Genomic DNA, 23,474 nt, shown 5'->3' with positions numbered 1-23,474 from the left:
TTGGGTTATATTATGAGTTCTTTGTATATTTTGGATATTAACTCCTTGTCAGATCTATCATTTGCAAATATCTCTTCCCATTCAGTAGGCAGCCTTTTCCTTTTGTTGGTAGTTTTCTTTGCTGTGCAAAAGCTTTTTAGTATGATATAGTCCCATTTGTTTATTTTTGCTTTTGTTTCCCTTTCCTGAGGAGACATATCCAGAAAAAATATCGCTAAGACCGATGTCAAAGAGCAGACTGCCTGTGTTTTCTCCTAGAAGTTTTATGGCTTCAGGTCTTACATTTTAGTCTTTAATCCATTTTGAGTTTATTTTCATATGTGGTATGATGCCATCTTTTCCCCATTGTATATTCTTGCTTCCTTAGGCTAATTGCCCATATAGGTGTGAGTTCACTTCTGGCCTCTCTATTCAGTTCCTTTGATCTGTATCTGTTTTTGTGCCAGTACCATACTGTTTTGATTACTGTAGTTTTTTAAATTATAGTTTGAATCAGAGAATGCGGTGCCTCCTGTTTTGTTCTTCTTTTTTAATTGTTTTGGCTGGGTTATCTGTGATACTAACAAAGCTTAAGCTTCAGATTTCTACTTACACAGGCTTCTTCTAAAGCACTCTAAGTACTTTTAGAGTTTTTCTATTTTATAATTTTAATTTAATGTTATTTTTTCCAAAGAGCACCCCCCCCTCCCATATTGTTTAAGCTTCAGCATACACAAAATGTAGACCCACTCCTGCATAAAGGGGAAAAAATCTAGTGAAATCCCATCATACAAATATAATCATGGTTAATTCTCCAGATGTTTTCCCTGTGTGTCAATACATTACTTTTTTCAGGAAGGGATTGTACTCTATGTAGTGTCTGGCAACATTATTTTTTTCCTCTAATGTATTTGAGCCTCCCCCATCCCTGCCAGGGGCTCCCCTGGTGGCTCAGTGGTAAAGAATCTGCCTGCAATGCAGGAGACCCGAGTTCGATCCCTGGGTTGGGAAGCTCCCCTGGAGGAGGTCACAGCAACCCACTCTAGTACGCTTGCCTGGAGAATCCTGGCAGGCTGCAGTCCATAGGGTTGCACAGAGTTGGACATGACTGAAGCGACTAAGAAGCAGCAGCACCCATTTTTTTGATTATGAAAATATTTGATTAAATAGTTCAACCAGAAGCAAAATGTAACAGAACTAAGCCAAAAGGAGAAAGACCGTACAGATCGCACCAGACACATGGAGAGGAGGGAGTACGTAGTTCAGGCCTCAGTTACAGACACGCCGCCTCAGTGACTTATGCGTCTGCTTGGTGTCTCTTAGCACAGCTGTAATTATGCAATTATTTGTGTGATCTTTATTGACCTCAGCCTCCTCCATGACATTGTAAACACTTTGGGATAGGATTGGTCACCTGATACATAGTAGGTGTTCAGCAGATATCTGTTGAATAAATGCTTGAGTGTCTAGATATTGAGGATTGAGTTCAAGGGGATACTGGGTGTAGAAATTAGTAGGAACTCAGCCAAGAGTGTCAGATGTCAAAGAGTTGTTGGGAAGATGTGTTTTAGCGAGAGTGGCTGTGCTGCACCTGGAGGGCCAGTGAGCAATGGCCTACTTAACTCCTGTGCCACAGAATGCAGCGGTGGCATGTTGGAAAGGACACTGATAATTTAAAAAGAGAAGGTGTGGTTTTAAATCTTTTTTGAGGGGAGGGGAATTTTTTAAACTAAAATGGGTGCCTGATACATAGTACCTCTCAGCATAGTACCGGATACATAGTCGATGCTCATTAAATAATTTTTGATTCGGAATCAGAAACCAGAGACCTGTGTTTGGCTTGGGAGTAGAAGTAAGATGAAACTAATAAGAGTTGAGAGGAGACTACTTACTTAAGCTAGTCAAAACTGAATTCGGTTACGTGTGTGTGTGGCTTAGACTCTGAGATGTATCACCTCGTGGCAAAGCTATCTCTTAAACACTAATAATTGCCTTGGGAGTCAGTGGCAGAGGGCAAGGAAAGGGTGTATGTGGTAGAGCTGCCACCCCAAAGCTCCAGTCCACCCTTTGGGTGGTGACAATTCCATAAGTGACTTCTGGGGAGTCCTCTTCCGCAGCTGGGGAGAACTTAGTACTTTTTCACAATTATATCCGGATGGTGAGGATATGGATATTGCATGAGTTTGGGTAACAGATCTGCAGCCACCTTCTACTGACTCACTGGGAAGGCACTGGAAAGCAATGGCCAGAGAGCCCAGGAAAGAGCTATGGCCTGAAGACTATAGGGTCATCTGTTTCCCCCTGACAGTCTTGTTCCTTTCAGGTGGAGGAGGACCCAGGACAATGGCTGCTGCTCATGATTTGGAGATAGAGGAGGATGTGACTCTGAATATGGATAGAGAGATGAAAGAAGAGCTGGAAGAGGAGAAAATGAGAGAGGGCAGGGCAGATAAAGACCCCTTCAAGCCTAGAAAGGTCCACAGGATTGTCTCAAAATGGATGCTTCCTGAACCGGTGCGAAGAACATACCTGGAAAGAGCTAACTGCCTCCCGCCCCCCGTGTTCATCATCTGCGTCAGCATCGCCGAGGTAAACGTGCCGGGTGGTGGGCACTGGCGCAAGGACTCCTGGGGGGCTGCAGATACACTGGGGCTTCAGCTCACACCTGGAGGGAAGACTGGGGAACACATGAAGAGAGCTTGGGGCGGCAAGCACAGCGCACACAGAGCCCGACTTTGTCCTCTTCAGAGCCCGACTTTGTCCTCTTCAGAGCCCCCTCCCAGGCTCCTCCTGCCTTCCCAGGACTTGCAGTCAAGTGTTGAGTTTTATTTTTCAAACAACTCCTCTGCCCAGCAGTGACCACAATCGCAGTGGCTTCATTTCATTTTAGTTGGTGGGGGCTTTAGAGATCAAATAATCTCTGGGTTTCCAGTTGGTTTGATCTCATGAACCAGCTTTGATTGATTGGTAAGGTCTATCAGGAGCTCTGTGTTTAAAAGAGCTATAGGTTGCCTCCAGATTTCAGTAGGAAAAAATGGGATTGGGATCTTCTAGTGATGTTGGCTCTGGGCAGCATGTAGTGAGTATCAGACTCTGGTCCTGTCAGCTGTTTTGTTTTCCGGAAAAGAGTGGGGTGACTTGCCCAAGGCCGCATACTTAGTTATTTGACCAGGACCGGGCTTCTCCTGAGCCTTATCTCACCCAGCTTTTTCTCCCACACCATGATGCCTCATAAAGGAATTGACAGAGTATGGCCGCCTGTGGGATGTGACTTAGGGGCACTGTGTGTGTTAGTCACTCAGTCATGTCTGACTCTTTGCGACCCTGTGATCTGTAGCCCTCCAGGCTCCTCTCTCCATGGAATTCTCCAGGCAAGAATACTGGAGTGGGTTGCCATGCCCTTCTTTAGGGGATCTTCCTGATCCAGAGATTGAACTCAGGTCTCCTGCATTGCAGGTGGATTTCTTTTACTCTCTGAGCCAGAAGGGAAGCCCCGACTTAAGAGTATGAGAAAGTTGCTGCTGTTATTCTCTTAGTTCCCACCGATGCCTCAACTTTCTTATCAAGGACTGTATTAGTCAGGGTTCTTTAAAGAAGCAGCGTCAATAGGATGTACACACACACACACACACACACTATCTATCATCTGTCTATACACATATATGAAGAGAGGGAGAGATTGATTTAAAGAATTGGTTTATGTAATTGCAGAGGCTTGGCAAATTTAAAATCTACAGGGTGGGCCAGCAGACTAGCAACCTGGGGATAAGTTGAAGTTCAAAGGCCATTTGTTGGCACATTCCTTCTTGCTCAAGGAATGTTTGTTCTATTAAGCCTTCAACTGATAGGAGCTCACCCGCATTACAGAGGGTAGTCTGCTTTATTCACAGACACATGTAGAATGATATTTGACCAAATACTGTGGTTTAGTTATGTTGACACATAAATTTAACTATCATAGGGACCTGGCCTCTTACGGCTTATATAAAGATAAGGCCAAAATGTGGCGTTCCTGAAAGAAGCTTTGGTCAGTGCAGCTTTGATTGGGGGAGACAGAGAAACCAGCCCTAATTCATTGAAGGAGGAAACTGTTCAAGGGTGTGAATATTAAGTGGTGGGGAACCTTGAGGACCATCTTAGGGGCTTATTAGTACAAACAGTGAAATGTTAAAATCATTTTTTCCTTTAGAATCAGAAATGACAAGAAGGCCCACCATCACCATTTCTACTCAGTATTTTGCTGGATGTGATAGACTGTACATTAAAAAAAGGAAAGGGGGAATTCCCTGGCAGTTCCGAGGTTAGAATCCAATACTTTTACTGCAGGGGCCTGGGTTCAATCCCTGGTCAAGAAACTAAGATCCTGCAGACCAGTGGTGCTGCCAAAAATGATTTTTAAGCAAATTTTTTATTTTGGAGTAATTTTAGCTTCATAGAAAAGTTAGAGAGATAGTAAGAGAGTTCCTTATGCCCCTTACCCAGTTTCTCCCAATGTTAATATCTTACATTTCCATAGTTTTACACTTGTCAAAACTAGGAAACTCATATTGAGATATCAGTATTAGCTAAACTCCAGGCTTAATTTGAATCTCGCCCGTCTTTCCATCGGTGACCTCGAACCCGGGGTGTCGCACTGTGTTTACTCGTCACATCTCCCCACTCCTCTCTGACCTCTGACCTCTGACCCTCTCTCAGCCTTTGCTTTCCGTGGTTTTGATAGTCTTGAGGAGTACTGGCCAGGTATCCTATGCAATGTCCCTCTGTCTGGGTTTGTCCGATACTTTTTCTCATGGTTAGACTGGAGTTGTGGGGTTGGGGGAGGAAGACCACAGGAGTGAAGGGCCCTTCTCATCACACCACGTTCGGGAATGGGGCGCATCCACATGCCCTCCCTGTGCGTGGGCCTTCGTCACTTGGTTCAGGTCCTGTTTGCCAGGTTTTCCCACTGTAAAGTCACTATTTTCCCCTTTTCCTCCTCTGTTTTTCAGAAGCCAGTGGTGGCCTCATTTCCTATTAAGTTGCAGATGAGTGATTAAGTTGCAGATGAGTGATCAAGTGGTGAAGGTGGGAAGTGGAAGGCACAGGAGGGGAAAGTGGGTTCAAGAGGGACTCTTCTTTGAAGTTTGGTCTAGGGCTGCGCCTAACTGCTGGAAGAAGCAGGAGACGCCTACAGTTACACGGTCAGATATACAGCAGGGAACTGAATTCTGCCATCTGAGCACATGCTGTGGAGCGGTAATCTTAAGAGCAAATTCTTTCAAACAGAGATAGTGCCCGTGGGCTTTAATGGGGCTGCTTTCTGCAGCAGGTATGGTTAACTTTAGTGTCTGCCCCTCCCTGTCAGCTGGCGGTATTTATTTACTATGCTGTATGGAAGCCTCAGAAACAGTGGATCACCTTGGACACAGGCATCTTGAAGAGTCCCTTTATCTACCGTCCTGAGAAGCGGGAGGAAGCCTGGAGATTTATCTCGTACATGCTGGTTCATGCTGGGTAAGCAATGACAGTTGAGTCACTGATGTCAGAGGTGACTGTAAGTAACCATAGCCCTGAACATTTGTTTGGTACTTTATTAACTTTTTATTTTATATTGGACTATGAGTCTTCCCTGGTGGCTCAGATGGTAAAGCATCTGCCCGCAATGCGGGAGACCCAGGTTTGATCCCTGGGTTGGGAAGATCTCCTGGAGAAGGAAATGGCAACCCACTTCAGTACTCTTGCCTGGAGAATCCCACGGATGGAGGAGCCTGGTAGGCTACAGTCCATGGGGTCGCAAAGAGTCGGACATGGCTGAGTGACTTCACTTTCACAGTTGATTAACAATGCTGTTAATTTCAGGTGTACAACAGAGTGATTCAGTTATACATGTACATGTATCTGTTCTTTTTCAAATTCTTTTCCCAGTGAGGTTGTTACAGAATATTGAGCACAGTTCCCTGTGCTATAGGTGGTGCGACCCTGTGGACTGTAGCCCACCAGGCTCCTCCATCCCTGGGATTCTCCAGGCAAGAATACCAGAGTGGGTTGGCATTTCCTTCTCCAGGGGATCTTCCCGACCCAGGGATTGAACCCTGGTCTCCTGCATTGCAGGCAGACACTTTAACCTCTGAGCCACCAGGGAAGCCCTTAGTATTGATCAGGCACTTTTATATCCATAATCTTGTTTGATGCTCCTGGCAACCCTAGGAGGCAAGCACTGCTCCTGCTGTTTTGTGTGAGGCTTACGGGAAGTAGTCATTTGTAGAGTGAGGATCTCAACCCATTAGTGCTAACTCCAAGTCCAGTGTACTTTGTATTGTAATTGCCTAATATTGGTATTTACGTAGGAATATCAATATCCCTGGTGGCTCAGATGGTAAAGCGTCTGTCTACAATGTGGGAGACCTGGGTTTGAGTCCTGGATTGGGAACATCCCCTGGAGAAGGAAATGGCAATCCACTCCAGTACTATTGCCTGGAAAATCCCATGGACAGAGGAGCTTGGTAGGCTACAGTCTATGGGGTCACAAAGAGTCGGACAGAACTGAGTGACTTCACTTTCATCGTGAGAAGAGACCAAATTATCACCAAACCAGAATTGTGTCCCCCAAGTTGTGTGGTGTTGTTAAATGTTCCCTTTAAAATGTGAATTGCCAGTGCCTTCCTCCCCACCTCTGCCAAAGTTAAAAATGTAATTCATCAACATTTTGATGGGTGTAAAATAGTTTATTTAGAATAATACAAGCAATAGGTGCCTGCCTTTTAGTTTTGGTTACAGTCTCTTCAATGCTAATAGTCTTTTATGACCTCACTCAGAATTCTGATTCACCATACCCACTTAAAAAAACTAAAGCATTTTGCTACATAGCAACTAAATCAAGGATTACTGTTACAAGGAAATTTGCCAAATGACATTCAGAGAGTTTCCATAGATGCTTGTGGGGTTTGACAAGCAAAATAATGTCAATTTCACTTTAAAAGCATTTGTATTCAACAATGTTATATACCAAATTATAGTATATTTATATGAGAGAAACCAAGTTTAGCTAGTGTTACTAGGTAAACATTTTTTTTTTTTCCATTCTGGTAAATTTAAAACCTTTTAAATACAGAACTGGGAATGAGGTTTCTCTTGCCATATCTGTTTTATTTATTTCTTCGGCTGTGCCAGGTCTTAGCTGTGGCATGTGGGATCTAGTTTCCTGACCAGGGATCAAAATCCAGGCCTCCTGCATTAGGAGTGAGTGCAATCTTAGTCACTGGATCACCAGGGAAGTCCCACCATCTGTTTTATTAAAGACTACCCTGAGCTTGCAAGAGATGTTTAAAAACCTACTGAAATTTCAACTCAATATGAGTGAATTAGTATTCTCTCAGCATTACTGTGCGACTAAAACAAAATCAAGTGTTAAGGCTGACATGTGATGGCAACTGTCAGCTAAACCCATAACTGCAAGCTTATATTCCATTCCTTAAAGCTTCCTCACTGCTCTGTTTGACATTATCAGTAATTACTGTAAAACAAAACTTATAAAGTAAATGTATATTTTAAAAATGTCCTTTTATCTGCTTCACATACTGAAGCTCAAGATTTTATCTCTTTAAAAAGTCACCTAACAAAATTAGAAAATGGAATTCACATTAAGCATGTTCTTAACTAGAAACAACATATCAATGCCTGTTAACCTCCCAAGGAAATAACTGCCTGGGCTAGTCATAATGTTTGACAATGGTGTTTGTCTCTGCAGAGTTCAGCACATCCTGGGGAATCTTATTATGCAGCTCGGTCTGGGCATCCCCTTGGAAATGGTCCACAAAGGCCTCCGAGTGGGGCTGGTGTACCTGGCAGGAGTGATAGCAGGTCAGTGTTCCGAATATAACACAGAATCAACATCTCTGGACTCTTAGGAGGTAATAAGCAAAGGTAATACACTTTTACATCAAGATTTACTGCATTCTAATATGTGCTAGGGCACCTGGTAAGTTTAGAAATAAGTTAACTAGAGATAAGCATATCGAGAGGTCTTTGTGCCCATTCTCAGGTACGAGTTCTACACGATTGGAAACTGTGAGTAGTTTGGTGTCCAGGTATTGGATAAAGGACTAAAGCCAGAAGGTCCTTATGTCCCAAGACTAATGATTTTGGGAAATAACGTGATCAAATTTGCATTTAAGAAAGATAACTTCAAGAGAACGTTGAGAATAGCTAAAGGGACCCAAAGACTGGGTAGGGACTAGCATCCTGGGACTGGAAGCATATGCCAATGATCTCTCAAATTGGGTATGCCAAAAATTCATTAGGGTGTGGGCAGGAAATATTAGAACCCCTATCTATCCATTTATTAGAAACTTTAAAAAATAAAACTTTTTACTTTGAGATAATTACAAATTCACACTCTAAGAAATAAATACCTATAGGTCTCACATACCCTGTAACTAGTTACCCCCAATGGTAACAGCTGACAAAACCACAGTACAGTATCCTAATCAGGATATCCACACTGATACAGTCAAAGTACAAAACATTTCCAACATCACAAAGATTCCTCACAGTTTCATTTTTATAGCCATACCCCCTTTTCTTCTACCCCCCTGGCAACTCCATTAATCTGTTCTCTATTTCTATAATTTTCTCATTTCAAGAATGTTATATAAATGGAATAATACAGAGTACAGCCATTTAGAATGAGCTTTCTTCACTCAGCATAAGTCTCTGGAGAATCATGTAGGTTGTTGCATTTATCAACCGTTTATTCATTTATATTGCTGGGTAGTATTCGATGGTACGGATGGTATACTATCACTAGTTTAATCATTCACTTACTGGAGGATATCTGTATTGTTTCCAGTTTTATTACAAATAAAGTTCCAGTAAGCATTTGTGTACAGGTTTTTTAAAACATAAGCATAGTCTTGTGAACTTGAGTTCTCATTTCTCTAGGATAAATGCCCAAGAGCAAGTTGGTTGAGTTGTATGGTAGTTGCATATTTAGTTTTTTTAAGAACCAGCCAAAATGTTTTCCAGAATGGCTGTTCCGTTTCACTTTCCTCCCAGTACTGTGTAAACAATTCAGTTTTCCACATCCTTGCCAGCATTTGGTGTTGTCACTATTTTTAAAACCATTTATTTTTGGCTGAGCTGGGTCTTTGCTGCTGCACTTGGGCTTCCTCTGGTTGTGGCGAGTGGAGGCTACTCTCTAGCTGTGGTGTGCGCACTTCTCATTTCGGTGGCGTTTCTTGTAGAGCACGAGCTCTAGGCACACAGGCTTCGGGAGTTGTGGCGCATGGGCTTAGCTGCCCCGCAGCATGTGCGATCTCCCTGGACCAGGGATCGAACCTGTGTCCCTGAAGTTGGCAGGTGGAGTCTTAACCACTGGACCACCAGGGAAGTCCACTGTTTTTAATTGTAGCTGTGCTCGCATGTGTGTGATCTCATCATGGTCTTAACTTGCATTTCCCTAGTGGGCTAATGATGTTAAACATCTCTTCATGTGCTTATTTGCCATTTATGTATCCTCTTCAGTGAAATCTCTGTTCATGAATTCTGCCCACTTATCTAATTAGACTTTTTTTTTTAACTGTTAAATTTTGAGACTTTATATATCCCAGACCTAGTCCTTTATAGAATATGTAGTTTACAGATATTCTCTCTGTCCGTAGCTTATGTTTTCATTGTCTTAGCAGAGTCTTTCACAGAGCTAAAGGTTTTAGTTTTGATGAGGTCTAGTTTATCAGTTTTTTCCTTTTACGAGCCATGCTTTTGGTGTCATGTCTAAGAACTCTTCACTGAGCCCTAAGTCTTGAACTTATTCTCTATGTTATCTTCTAAAGTTATGTTTTGCACTTTACATTTAAATATGTGATTTATTTGAGTTGGTTAGTTAAAGCATGAGGTTCAGATTTTCTGTTTGTCTGTGAATATCAGAATAAACTGCTGAATGGACCATTCTTCCTTCACTGAGTTGCTTTTACACCTCGTCAAAAATCAGGTGGTTGTAGTTTCATGAAACTATTTCTGGGTTCTCCTTTTTGTTTCATTGATCAATGTGTCTATCTCTCTACCAATACCACACAGTCAGTACCACTGTAGCTGTAAGTCCTGAAATGAGCGAGAGGGATTCCTCTCATTTTTTGCTCATTTACTGATTAGTTTATGTATTTTTCTTTTAAAAACAGTTGGGTGTCTTTTTTTTTTTTTCTGTGATAACAAAAGGCTTTCACTGGTAAGCTCTTTACAGATGTTGAAAAACAAACACAAAATATGTCCCTTTGAAGACACAGTAGTATTTTTCTCTTAAGAAGTGAGAATGTAACTGCTTTTCCAAAAACACTCATGCTTTGAAAAGGGCATTTTGAAAACTGGTTATTGGAAAGCATTCCATCATTATGTGACTTTTGCTGCTGAAGAAGATGAAGTAACTCTTTTAAGTTCACACTTAAAAAAGCCAGCAAACACTTTTCTCATCTGATTTAAAATTTCTCAGTGGAGAGTTTTAGTAAATTTTAAATTTAACTGATTGTAACACTTCCTGATTACTTTGCAAGAACAACTGACTGATGTTAGGGAAGGTAGGAATCAACAGCCATATTACAACAAATTTTTTGGATAATTGGAATAAGCTTAGACAATGATGGGGCTTCCCCGGTGGCTCAGAGGGTAAAGAATCTGCCTGTAATGCAGGAGACACGGGAGACCCGGGTTCCATCCCCGAGTGGGGAAGATCCCCTGGGAGAGGAAATGGCAACCCACTCCAGTGTTCTTGTCTGGAGAATTCAATGGATTGAGGAGCCTGGCGGGCTACAGTCCACAGCCTCACAGTCAGGTGTAGCTGAAGAGACCTGAGTGCATGCGCACGCACACGCGCACACACACACACATATGCACACACACACGCGCACGCACAATGATGCAATTCTTCCAGTTGAAACTGGACATCACTTTTTAATATCATATTTTAAGTGACTAAGAAAAAAATTTCTATGGAAAATAACTGACCTTAAAAGTACCTCTTTGTGGGTCTTGGTGGCGGCGGCTGTGGAGTGAGTGCAGAGTGGTGCCAATATAGGGGCCCAGCTGGGCACACTGGGCCACAGGGTCCTCTCCCCAGTCTGGCTCCTGTTGCAGCCTCCTCGGGAAGCTGTTTCAGCGCTCCACCCCGGCCATCATGCTCCAGAGTCGGGACATCAAGTACCCGCTGTGGCTCATCAACAAGGAGGTCATCAGCCAGGATGTCTGGCAGTTCTGCTTTGCTCTGCCATTACCCCAGCACATCCTGGGCCTCCCCGTTGGCCAGCACATCTACCTCTCTGCTTGAAGCAACAGGAACCTGGTCCTTTGGCCCTACGGCTGCCCGTTTCCAGTGATGACGACCAGGGCTTTGTGGACCTGGTCATCAAGGTTTACTTTAAAGACACCCATCCCACGTTTCCCTCTGGAGGAAAGATGTCCCAGTACATGGAAAGCAGAAAGACTGGAGACACCATTTGAGTGCTGGGGCTCCAGTGGGCTGCTGGTCTACCAGGGCAAAGCAAAGTTTGCCATCTGTCTGGACAAGAAACCCAACCCTATCTTCAAGATGCTGAAGTCTGTGGGCACGACTGCTGCAGGGACCGGCACCACCTCAGTGCTGCAGGTGACCCATGTCATCATGAAGGACCCCAGGGATCACACCATGTGTCACCTGCTGTTGGCCAACCAGACTGAGAAGGACATCGTGCTGCAGCCTGAGTTGCAGAAACGGAGGAATGAACATTCTGCATGCTTCAAGCTCTGGTACATGGTGGACAGAGCCCCTGAAGCCTGGGACTACAGCCAGGGCTTCCATCCCTACCACCTTCCATCCCTGGAGGAGGAGCCTGCTGGTACAGATGTGCAATCCCCTGCCCACGAGCCAGTGTACCTGCCTTGACCATGTGGGCCATCCCAAGGAGTGCTACTTTGCCTTCTGATGGATGGGCCCTGGCCGCTGGGCCCACCCCGCATTGACTGTGCCCTGTCTGCACCCACTTCTACCACTGTTCATTACCACCACTTTCCCTCGCATCTCCTTCTATGGCTGGGTTCAGCCTGGTTTGCCCATGCCTGGGAGGTCACCCTGCTGGGCTGGCACTTTGCCTTTGGGAGCAGGGCTCTGTTACAGGTGGGCTACTTCAGCCACCTTTAGGGCAGATTCCTGTTTGGGCCTCGCCACAGACGCTTGGGCCCTTGCCCTTCCTCGCCCCACTCTCGCCCCCAACACACACACTACTGGGTAGAGGCTGCCAGCACCATGCGGCCCACCCTCCCCAAAGCACCCTGCACTCTGGAAATAAATATGAAGGTATTGGTAGCCCGTAGTTGCAGGTGCTAAGCCTGTACCCCCTGCCTAGGGACCCTTGCCTCCTCTTCCCACCTGCCATTCCACCCTGGCAAGGAGCCTCAATGGCCCCCACTCCCTCTTCCTAAGGCCCAGCAATCACAACCCTGTGCCAGTGTAACTAAGGGTGTCTTGGGCAATCACCATTTTTCATGTGCATTTGTCTTATTTCTGCTTCAGGGCCACCGCCAGGCCTCAGCACCTGACCCTGCATGGCAGGAAAACCAAAATGTCCCTTTGACAGGGGCTGCTGGGGTGAAAGTCTACCCCCATCCCAGGGCCCAGCAGGCCTGGCCAGCAGCGAGTTAGGCTCTCCCTGGGGCTGGAGCAGGAGGAGGGAGCTGGCTGAGGGCCCTTCCAGCTGGCACATGAGCCCTCCCGAAACCTCAGCCTTTCCCTCAAAGACCCAAACATTTGAGAGGCTTTGGAAGTTCCAAGCCATCAACTTCCGATCATGTGCCTTGGGGTCCTGGGCCACCAGCCCGGGTGGCAAAGCTAAGACCATGTGTATTTATTTGTCTGTCCCAGTACCCCCTTCTTCTGCTCTTGCCCCAGGTGAGGGAGATTTAGAGTACAGTCTCTTTCCTGAAGGACGTTCTCAGTGGCCTTGACGTTGCTTTAGACCGCAGCATGTTAGTCTCTTGCATATCGGCTTTTCCAGAGTCATTTATGAGCAAACATAACATTAAAGTAAAACTTGCTGAGTCGAAAAAAAATCTTTACATTTCTGTGGCATGATATTTAACCAGGGTTTTAAAATATAATAATGCTTATTTAATAATGTGCATGCGTGCTAAGCTGCCTCAGTCATGTTTGACTCTTTGTGACCTTATGGACTGTAGCCCACCAGGCTCCTCTGTCCATGGGATTCTTCAGTCAAGAATACTGGGGTGGGTTGCCAGCCCTCCTCCAGGGGATCTTCCCGACCCAAGGATGTAACCTGTGTCTCTTGTGTCTCCCGCATTGGCAGGTCGGTTCTAACGCCACCTGGGAAGCTCTTACTTAATAACACTGCTCATTGAAAGGTTTTTTTTTTTTTAAGACTAATTTTTAGAGCAGTTCTGGGTTCACGGCAAAACTGAGAGGGACAGTACTGAAGTTTCCCATCCATCCCCTGCCCCAACACCTGCACAGCCTCCTCCATTATCAACAGAATGGTACATTTGTTACAACTGATGCATCTACACTGATGACATCATAATCACCCAAGTCCTTTAAAACTAGGGTTCATCTCTGGTGGTGTACATTCTGTGGTTTTGGACGAATGCATACTGGCACGTATCCACCATTATAGTATTATAAAGGGTATCTTTTTACTGTCTCCATTGCTTCCTTTTTCAGAATGTCATATAGTTAGAGTCATACACTAGGTAGCCTTTGCAGATTGGTCTCACTTAGTAACATGCTTTTCAGTTTCCCCCATGTCTTTTTATTTCTTGATAATAATTTTTTGTATCATTAATGAAGTAAAAGTAATTTTAAAATATCATATTACCAGTAAGTCCCATCCTTTACAATTCTATGTTTGTGATTTTACAAAACATTAAAGACGTGGTACATATATTGATATATGTAATTTATAAGTGAATATACCTGTATTGCAGGGGGTGCCTGTATTAGTTTTCAAGGCCAATATGACCTCCTCTTATCCAGTCACATCTGTAACAATTTTCCAAATAAGGTCACATTCTGCGGTGCTGGGGGTTAGGACTTAAACGTATTTTGGGGAGGGGGAGGACCCAATCTGACCCATGGCAGTGCTCAAAACTTTACCAATCACAGCTGTGCCTGCTTCCTAGAGCAGTGGGGATGGAGAGTGGGAAGCCTTGGTAAAGGGTGAAGAGATGGGTTGGCCAGGCCTAGTGACGCAGCTACCCAAGTTACTTCCTCCCTGCCTTTGTGCATGCTGTGATTCCACCTCCTCCGTGTGTTCCTGCACGCACTCGTTCTTCCTGGCTCCAGTATCTATGCTTGTTTCCTCACAGCTGAATTTCAACCTGTGGAATCAGCTGTGCCCCAGTTTCAGTGTAGAGAGAGAGAGGAGAGAACGTGAATAACCTGTTCACATCCTCTGCCTATTTTTGCAATACCTTTTGGCAGGTATATCTTTGCTGTATCGGTCTCTCTTTCACACTGCTGCTGGTCGCCTTCCTCAAACACATCCTTCCTAAAACATTTACAGTGGCTGATAAAAAGTTGAAACATTCAAGATTTTTTGGGGGGGGGGTGGTGGGGAAGGGGAGCTGGGCTGGGTCTTCATTGTGGCAGGTGGGCTTTAGTTGCCATGGGACAATTAACCCAGGTCCCCTGCATTGGAAGGTGGATTCTCAACCACTGGACCAGAAAGTCCCTGAAATGTCTGAGATTGCTTTGTATTACCCTCCACCATCTGGACCCACTGCTTTTTATTCTTTTCTCCTTTTTCTTCAGAGAAGAATATATATAAAGATGTTAGACATGTTTATGTAACATAAAACATTTTTAAAAATCACTTTTGAGGTATAATTGACATACAAAATTTTGTACATATTTAATGTATCAGTTCAGTTCAGTTCAGTCACTCAGTCGTGTCCGACTCTTTGCGACCCCATGAATCACAGCACGCCAGGCCTCCCTGTCCATCACCATCTCCTGGAGTTCACTCAGACTCACGTCCATCGAGTCAGTGATGCCATCCAGCCATCTCATCCTCTGTCGTCCCCTTCTCCTCCTGCCCCCAATCTCTCCCAGCATCAGAGTCTTTTCCAATGAGTCAACTCTTCTCATGAAGTGGCTAAAGTACTGGAGCTTCAGCTTTAGCATCATTCCTTCCAAAGAAATCCCAGGGTTGATCTCCTTCAGAATGGATTGGTTGGATCTCCTTGCAGTCCAAGGGACCTTCAAGAGTCTTCTCCAACACCACAGTTCAAACGCATCAATTCTTCGGCGCTTAGCCTTCTTCACAGTCCGACTCTCACATCCATACGTGACTACTGGAAAAACCATAGCCTTGACTAGAAGGACCTTAATCGGCAAAGTAATGTCTCTGCTTTTCAATATACTAGCTAGGTTGGTCATAACTTTTCTTCCAAGGAGTAAGCAGCTTTTAATTTCATGGCACCATCTGCAGTGATTTTGGAGCCCCCCAAAATAAAGTCTAACACTGTTTCCACTGTTTCCCCATCTATTTCCCATGAAGTGATGGGACCAGATGCCATGATCTTCGTTTTCTGAATGTTGAGCTTTAAGCCAACTTTTTCACTCTCCTCTTTCACTTTCATCAAGAGGCTTTTTAGGTCCTCTTCACTTTCTGCCATAAGGGTGGTGTCATCTGCATATCTGAGGGTATTGATATTTCTCCTGGCAATCTTGATTCCAGCTTGTGTTTCTTCCAGTCCAGCGTTTCTCATGACGTACTATGCATAGAAGTTAAATAAGCAGGGTGACAATATACAGCCTTGACGCACTCCTTTTCCTATTTGGAACCAGTCTGTTGTTCCATGTCCAGTTCTAACTGTTGCTTCCTGACCTGCATACAGATTTCTCAAGAGGCAGGTCAGGTGGTCTGGTATTCCCATCCCTTTCAGAATTTTCCACAGTTTATTGTGATCCACACAGTCAAAGGCTTTGGCATAGTCAATAATGCAGAAATAGATGTTTTTCTGGAACTCTTTTGCTTTTTCCATGATCTAGTGGATGTTGGCAATTTGATCTCTGGTTCCTCTGCCTTTTCTAAAACCAGCTTGAACGTCAGGGAGTTCACGGTTCACGTATTGCTGAAGTCTGGCTTGGAGAATTTTGAGCATTACTTTACTAGCATGTGAGATGAGTGCAATTGTGGGGTAGTTTGAGCATTCTTTTGCATTGCCTTTCTTTGGGATTGGAATGAAAACTGACCTTTTCCAGTCCTGTGACCACTGTTGAGTTTTCCAAACTATCTGGAGAAAAGTATACACCCATAAAGCCATCACCACATTCTATGCCGTCAACATACCATCTATGAAAGTTTCTTCCTGCTAGTGTCTTTCTTGCTTTGCTTTTTATTTTTAAATGAGGGAAGCAGTAATATTTTATTTTTACCTTTTGGCCCCTTTCACCTATTTCTTCCATTGCTTTGCTTTTTTTCCTGGATTCCTTCATATGTAACATAAGTCTAGTTTGCCTATCCTTGCTCCTGGCCAAGTGTGGTCACCGAGTCAGCAGCACTGGCCTCAGCTGAGATCATGTTAACATGCAGAATTCTAGGGCCCCACACCAGACCTACTAATCAGAATTTGCATTTGGACAAGTCCACAGGTGATTCATAAAAATTGAGGACCACTGGCCTACATTCCAGCCCTGGGTCCCCCAATCTGACTGACAATCAGAAGCACCTGAAGAACCTGTTACAACTAAAATATTATTTAGATCACACCCAGATCTACTGAATCAGAATCTCCAAGACCATGGCCCTAGGATCTGTGTGGTTTTTTTTTCATCTTTCTGTTCAGCGAGGTTTTTGGTGCTGTTTAGTCGCTCTGTCACGTCTCTCTCTGCCACTCCATGGACTGCAGCCCGCCAAGCTTCTTGCATGGAATTTCCCAGGCAAGAATACTGGAGCAGGTTGCCATTTCCTTTTCCAGGGGATCTTCCTGACCCAGGGATCGAACCTGCATCTCCTGCAAGTCTCCAGCATTGCAGGATGACTCTCTACCACTGAGCTCCCAGGGAAGCCCTTGGAGAGGGATAATCGACATATAGGGTTATATTTAACTTTTAAGAAACTATCAAACTTTTAAAATAGCTTTTCTAAGATATATCAATAATTCATACAACCTATAATGCACACTGAAACCATACTCACAGAAAACTAGTCAATCTAATCACACTAGGACCACAGCCTTGTCTAACTCAATGAAACTAAGCCATGCCCGCGGGGCAACCCAAGACGGGTGGGTCATGGTGGAGAGGTCTGACAGAATGTGGTCCACTGGAGAAGGGAATGGCAAACCACTTCAGTATCCTTGCCGTGAGAACCCCATGAACAGTATGAAAAGGCAAAATGATAGGATACTAAAAGAGGAACTCCCCAGGTCAGTAGGTGCCCAATATGCTATTGGAGATCAGTGGAGAAATAACTCTAGAAAGAATGGAGGGATGGAGCCAAAGCAAAAACAATACCCAGCTGTAGATGCGACTGGTGATAGAAGCAAGGTCTGATGCTGTAAAGAGGAACCTGGAATGTCAGGTCCATGAATCAAGGCAAATTGGAAGTGGTCAAACAAGATATGGCAAGAGTGAACGTCGACATTCTAGGAATCAGTGAACTAAAATGGACTGGAATGGGTGAATTTAACTCAAATGACCATTATATCTACTACTGCAGGCAGGAATCCCTCAGAAGAAATGGAGTAGCCATCATGGTCAACAAAAGAGTTGAAAATGCAGTACTTGGATGCAATCTCAAAAATGACAGAATGATCTCTGTTTGTCTCCAAGGCAAACCATTCAATATCATGGTAATCCAAGTCTATGCCCCAACCAGTAACGCTGAAGAAGCTGAAGTTGAATGGTTTTATGAAGACCTACAAGACCTTTTAGAACTAACACCTAAAAAAGATGTCCTTTTCATTATAGGGGACTGGAATGCAAAAGTAGGAAGTCAAGAAACACCTGGAGTAACAGGCAAATTTGGCCTTGGAATGTGGAATGAAGCAGGACAAAGACTAATAGAGTTTTGCCAAGAAAATGCACTGGTCAGAGCAAACACCCTCTTCCAACAACACAAGAGAAGACTCTACACATGGACATCACCAGATGGTCAACACCGAAATCAGATTGATCATATTCTTTGCAGCCAAAGGTGGAGAAGCTCTATACAGTCAGCAAAAACAAGACTGGGAGCTGACTGTGGCTCAGATCATGAACTCCTTATTGCCAAATTCAGACTTAAATTGAAGAAAGTAGGGAAAACCGCTAGACATTCAGGTATGACCTAAATCTAATCCCTTATGATTATACAGTGGGAGTGAGATATAGATTTAAGGGCCTAGATCTGATAGATAGAGTGCCTGATGAAGTATGGAATGAGGTTCGTGACATTGTACAAGAGACAGGGATCAAGACTATCCCCATGGAAAACAAATGCAAAAAAGCAAAATGGCTGTCTGGGGAGGCCTTACAAATAGCTGTGAAAAGAAGAGAAGCGAAAAGCAAAGGAGAAAAGGAAGGATATAAGCATCTGAATGCAGAGTTCCAAAGAATAGCAAGAAGAGATAAAAAAGCCTTCTTCAGCAATCAGTGTAAAGAAATAGAGGAAAGAACAGAATGGGAGAGACTAGCGATCTCTTCAAGAAAATTAGAGATACCAAGGGAACATTTCATGCAAAGATGGGCTTGATAAAGGACAGAAATGGTATGGACCTAACAGAAGCAGAAAATATTAAGAGGAGGTGGCAAGAATACACAGAAGAACTGTACAAAAAAGATCTTCACGACCCGGCTAATCACGATGGTGTGATCACTCACCTAGAGCCAGACATCCTAGAATGTGAAGTCAAGTGGGCCTTAGAAAGCATCACTATGAACAAAGCTAGTGGAGGTGATGGCATTCCAGTTGAGCTGTTTCAAATCCTGAAAGATGATGGTGTGAAAGTACTGCACTCAATATGCCAGCAAATTTGGAAAACTCAGCAGTGGCCACAGGACTGGAAAAGGTCAGTTTTCATTCCAATCCCAAAGAAAGGCAATGCAAAAGAATGCTCAAAGTACCGTACAATTGTACTCATCTCACATGCTAGTAAAGTAATGCTCAAAATTCTCCAAGCCAGGCTTCAGCAATACGTGAACCGTGAACTCCCTGATGTTCAAGCTGGTTTTAGAAAAGGCAGAGGAACCAGAGATCAAATTGCCAACATCCGCTGGATCATGGAAAAAGCAAGAGAGTTCCAGAAAAACATCTATTTCTGCTTTATTGACTATGCCAAAGCCTTTGACTGTGTGGATCAAAATAAACTGTGGAAAATTCTGAGAGAGATGGGAATACCAGACCACCTGACCTGCTTCTTGAGAAATCTGTATGCAGGTCAGGAAGCAAGTTAGAACTGGACATGGAACAACAGACTGGTTCTAAATAGGAAAAGGAGCATGTCAAGGTTGTATATTGTCACCCTGCTTATTTAACTTCTATGCAGAGTACATCATGAGAAACGCTGGACTGGATGAAACACAAGCTGGAATCAAGATTGCCGGGAAAAATATCAATAACCTTAGATATGCAGATGACACCACCCTTATGGCAGAAAGTGAAGAGGAGCTAAAAAGCCTCTTGATGAAAGTGAAAGAGGAGAGTGAAAAAGTTGGCTTAAAGCTCAACATTCAGAAAACGAAGATCATGGCATCTGGTCCCATCACTTCATGGGAAATAGATGGGGAAACAGTGGAAACAGTGTCAGACTTTATTTTTTGGGGCTCCAGAATCACTGCAGATGGTGACTGCAGCCATGAAATTAAAAGACGCTTACTCCTTGGAAGAAAAGTTATGACCAACCTAGATAGCATATTCAAAAGCAGAGACATTACTTTGCCGACTAAGGTCCATCTAGGCAAGGCTATGGTTTTTCCAGTGGTCATGTATGGATGTGAGAGTTGGACTGTGAAGAAGGCTGAGCACCGAAGAATGGATGCGTTTGAACCGTGGTGTTGGCGAAGACTCTTGAGAGTCCCTTGGACTGCAAGGAGATCCATTCTGAAGGAGATCAACCCTGGGATTTCTCTGGAAGGAATGATGCTAAAGCTGAAACTCCAGTCCTTTGGCCACCTCATGAGAAGAGTTAATTCATTGGAAAAGACTTTGACACTGGGAGGGATTGGGGGCAGGAGGAGAAGGGGATGACCGAGGATGAGATGGCTGGATGGCATCACTGACTCAATGGACGTGAGTCTGAGTGAACTCCGGGAGTTGGTGATGGACAGGGAGGCCTGGCGTGCTGCGATTCATGGGGTCGCAAAGAGTTGGACACAACTGAGTGCCTGAACTGAACTGAACTTAACTGATAATGCACCCATTTAAAGTGTATAATTCAGTGTTTTTTAGTTGATTTACAGGTTAAGCACCCATTATCACAATCTAAATTTAAAACACTTTTGTGCTCCAAAGAAACCCTGTAGCCATTAGCAGTCACTCCCCACTCCTTACCTCACACCCCTTCCCTAGCCTTAGGCAACAACTGATCTAATTTCCGTCTCTTTACATCTACCCATTCTAGACATTTCATATAAATGAAATAATAAACTATGTGGTCTTTTCTTGCCTTTTTTTTTAAAGCATAATGTTTTAGCATAATGTTTTCCACCTTCACCCATGATGTATCATGTATCCGTACTACATTCCTGTTTATGGTTGGATGATATTCCATTGTATGGATATACCACATTTTCATTCACCATTTGGTGGACATTTGGGTTGTTTTCACTTTTGTCTATTATGAATAACACTGTCATGAATATTTGTGTACAAGTTTTTGTGTGAATCTCTTGTGCATATATTAATATCTGTGAGTGGAATTAAGTCATATGGTAACAAAGTGTATAGTTTTACATCCCCACCATACGTTTCCGCTCCTCTATATCCTCATCAACACTTGGTATGATCAGTCTTTTAATTTTAGCCAATCTATTAGGTATATAAAAGTATTTCATTGGGTTTAAATTTGCATTTCTTAATGACAATGATGGTGAGCATCTTTTAATATGCTTAGTTGGTACCCATATATCTTCTTTGGTAAAGTATATATTTAAATCTTTTGCCAATTTAAAAACTGAATTAGGGACTTCCCTGGTGGTCCAGTGGTTAAGAATCTGCCTTTCAATGCAGGGGACACGGGTTCGAGCCCTGGTTGGGAAACTAAGATCCCACACGCCGCAAAACAACTAAGGCTGCAATGAACCACAGCTAAGACCTGACACAGATACAAACAAATATTTTTAAAAATTGATTTACATTCCTTATTATATATTCTAAGTTGTTTACCAGATATATGACTTATAAATATTGCCTCCGAGTCTGTTGCTTTTCTCATAATAGTACATTCTGAAGACTCAAATTTCTGAATTTCGATTAATTATAATTTATCAGTTTTTAAATTTTAGGAATTACGCTTTTAGTGTCACATTTAAGAAATTTTGCCTGATCTAAAATCACAAAGATTTTCTCTATGTTTTGCTTTAGAAGTTTTATAATCTTAGACTTTACATATAAGTATATGATCCATTTTTATACATGGTGCAAGGTATGGACTGAAATATCACATTTTTGCATGTATATGTCTAATTGTGCCAGCATCATTGGTTGAGAAAACAATCTTTTCTTTACTAAATTGCCTTTGCATCTTGTCAAAATCAGTTGTCCATATATATGTGGGTTTATTTCTGGACCTTCTGTTGTGTTTTGCACTCATCTCACACACTAGTAAAGTAATGCTCAAAATTCTCCAAGCCAGGCTTCAACAATATGTGAACCATGAACTTCCAGATGTTCAAGCTGGTTTTAGAAAAGGCAGAGGAACCAGAGATCAAATTGCCAACATCCACTGGATCATGGAAAAAGCAAGGGAGTTCCAGAAAAACATCTATTTCTGCTTTATTGACTATGCCAAAGCCTTTGACTGTGTGGATCAAAATAAACTGGAAAATTCTGAGAGAGATGGGAATACCAGATCACCTGACCTGCCTCTTGAGAAATCTGTATGCAGGTCAGGAAGCAACAGTTAGAACTGGACATGGAACAGACTGGTTCCAAATAGGAAAAGGAGTACGTCAAGGCTGTATATTGTCACCCTGCTTATTTAACTTCTATGCAGAGTACATCATGAGAAACGCTGGACTGGACGAAGCACAAGCTGGAATCAAGGTTGCCGGGAGAAATATCAATAACCTCAGATATGCAGATGATGCCACCCTTATGGCAGAAAGTGAAGAAGAACTAAAGAGCGTCTTGATGAAAGTGAAAGAGGAGAGTGAAAAAGTTGGCTTAAAGCTCAACATTCAGAAAACGAAGATCATGGCATCTGGTCCCATCACTTCATGGGAAATAGATGGGTAAACAGTGGATACAGTGGCTGACTTTAGTTTTTGGGGCTCCAAAATCACTGCAGATGGTGACTGTAGCCATGAAATTAAAAGACGTTTACTCCTTGGAAGGAAAGTTATGACCAGCCTAGACAGCATATTAAAAAGGAGAGACATTACTTTGTCATCAAAGGTCCATCTTGTCAAGGTTATGGTTTTTCCTGTGGTCATGTGTAGATGTGAGAGTTGGACTATAAAGAAAGCTGAGCACCGAAGAATTGATGCTTTTGAAATGTGGTGTTGGTGAACTCTTGAGAGTCCCTTGGACAGGAAGGAGATCCAACCAGTCCATTCTAAAGGAGATCAGTCCTGGGTGTTCTTTGGGAGGACTAATGTTGAAGCCGAAACTCCAATATTTTGGCCACCTGGTGCGAAAAGCTGACTCATTTGAAAAAGACCCTGATGCTGGGAGGGATTGGGGGCAGGAGGAGAAGGGGACGACAGAGGATGAGATGGCTGGATGGCATCACCAACTCGATGGACGCGAGTTTGGGTAAACTCCGGGAGTTGGTGACGGACAGGGAGGCCTGGTGTGCTGCGGTTCATGGGGTCAAAGAGAGTCGGACACAACTTGAGCAACTGAACTGAACATCCATTCCATACTATCTTGATTAAGTAGTTTTCTACTAAGTTTTGAAATTGGGACACCTCAGTGCTCCAACTTTGCTCTTTTTCAAGTTGTTTTGGTTATTCTAGGTCCTCTGCATTTCCATGTAAACTTGAGAATCAGTTTGTCAATTTCTACAAGATAGTCTATTGGGATTTTGATTTGGATTGCAATGCATCTTTAGATCAACTTGGGGAGAACTGACATCTTAACAATATCAGAGTCTTCTAACTGACAAACAAGGTATAGACTTCTCTTTATTTAGGTCTTTCAGAATTCCTTTCAGCATCGTCTTTAGCTTTCAGTGTTTAGGGCTTGCACATTTTGGGGGTCATATTTATGTCTACGTTTCATATTTTTGATGTACTGGAAATGGTACTATTTTTAAATTTTCTATTTCTGATTTTCATTGCTATTACATAGAAATACAGTTGATTTTTTTGGTATTGATCTTGTACCCTCTAAGCT

At 43.3% G+C, this 23,474-nt stretch overlaps 1 protein-coding gene and 1 pseudogene across 3 annotated transcripts in view; both read left to right on the top strand.

Moving 5' to 3' along the window:
• The window catches only part of RHBDL2 (rhomboid like 2), a 61,428-nt gene that overhangs the window by 23,551 nt on the left and 14,403 nt on the right, over positions 1 to 23,474 (top strand). For all 3 annotated transcript variants that reach the window (XM_018042057.1, XM_005678671.3, XM_018042042.1), the window contains 3 exons: positions 2,303 to 2,568; positions 5,324 to 5,472; positions 7,706 to 7,818. In XM_018042057.1, the coding sequence (XP_017897546.1) occupies positions 2,303 to 2,568; positions 5,324 to 5,472; positions 7,706 to 7,818 (528 nt within the window). The remainder of the gene's footprint in view (positions 1 to 2,302; positions 2,569 to 5,323; positions 5,473 to 7,705; positions 7,819 to 23,474) is intronic.
• Positions 8,094 to 11,866, top strand: LOC102175458 (annotated as a pseudogene).

This window comes from Capra hircus, chromosome 3 (genome assembly GCF_001704415.2).
Source record: "Capra hircus breed San Clemente chromosome 3, ASM170441v1, whole genome shotgun sequence".
NCBI lineage: Eukaryota > Metazoa > Chordata > Mammalia > Artiodactyla > Bovidae > Capra > Capra hircus.
Note: the sequence above shows the minus strand (reverse complement) of the source record. Positions and strands in the feature narration are given on the sequence as shown.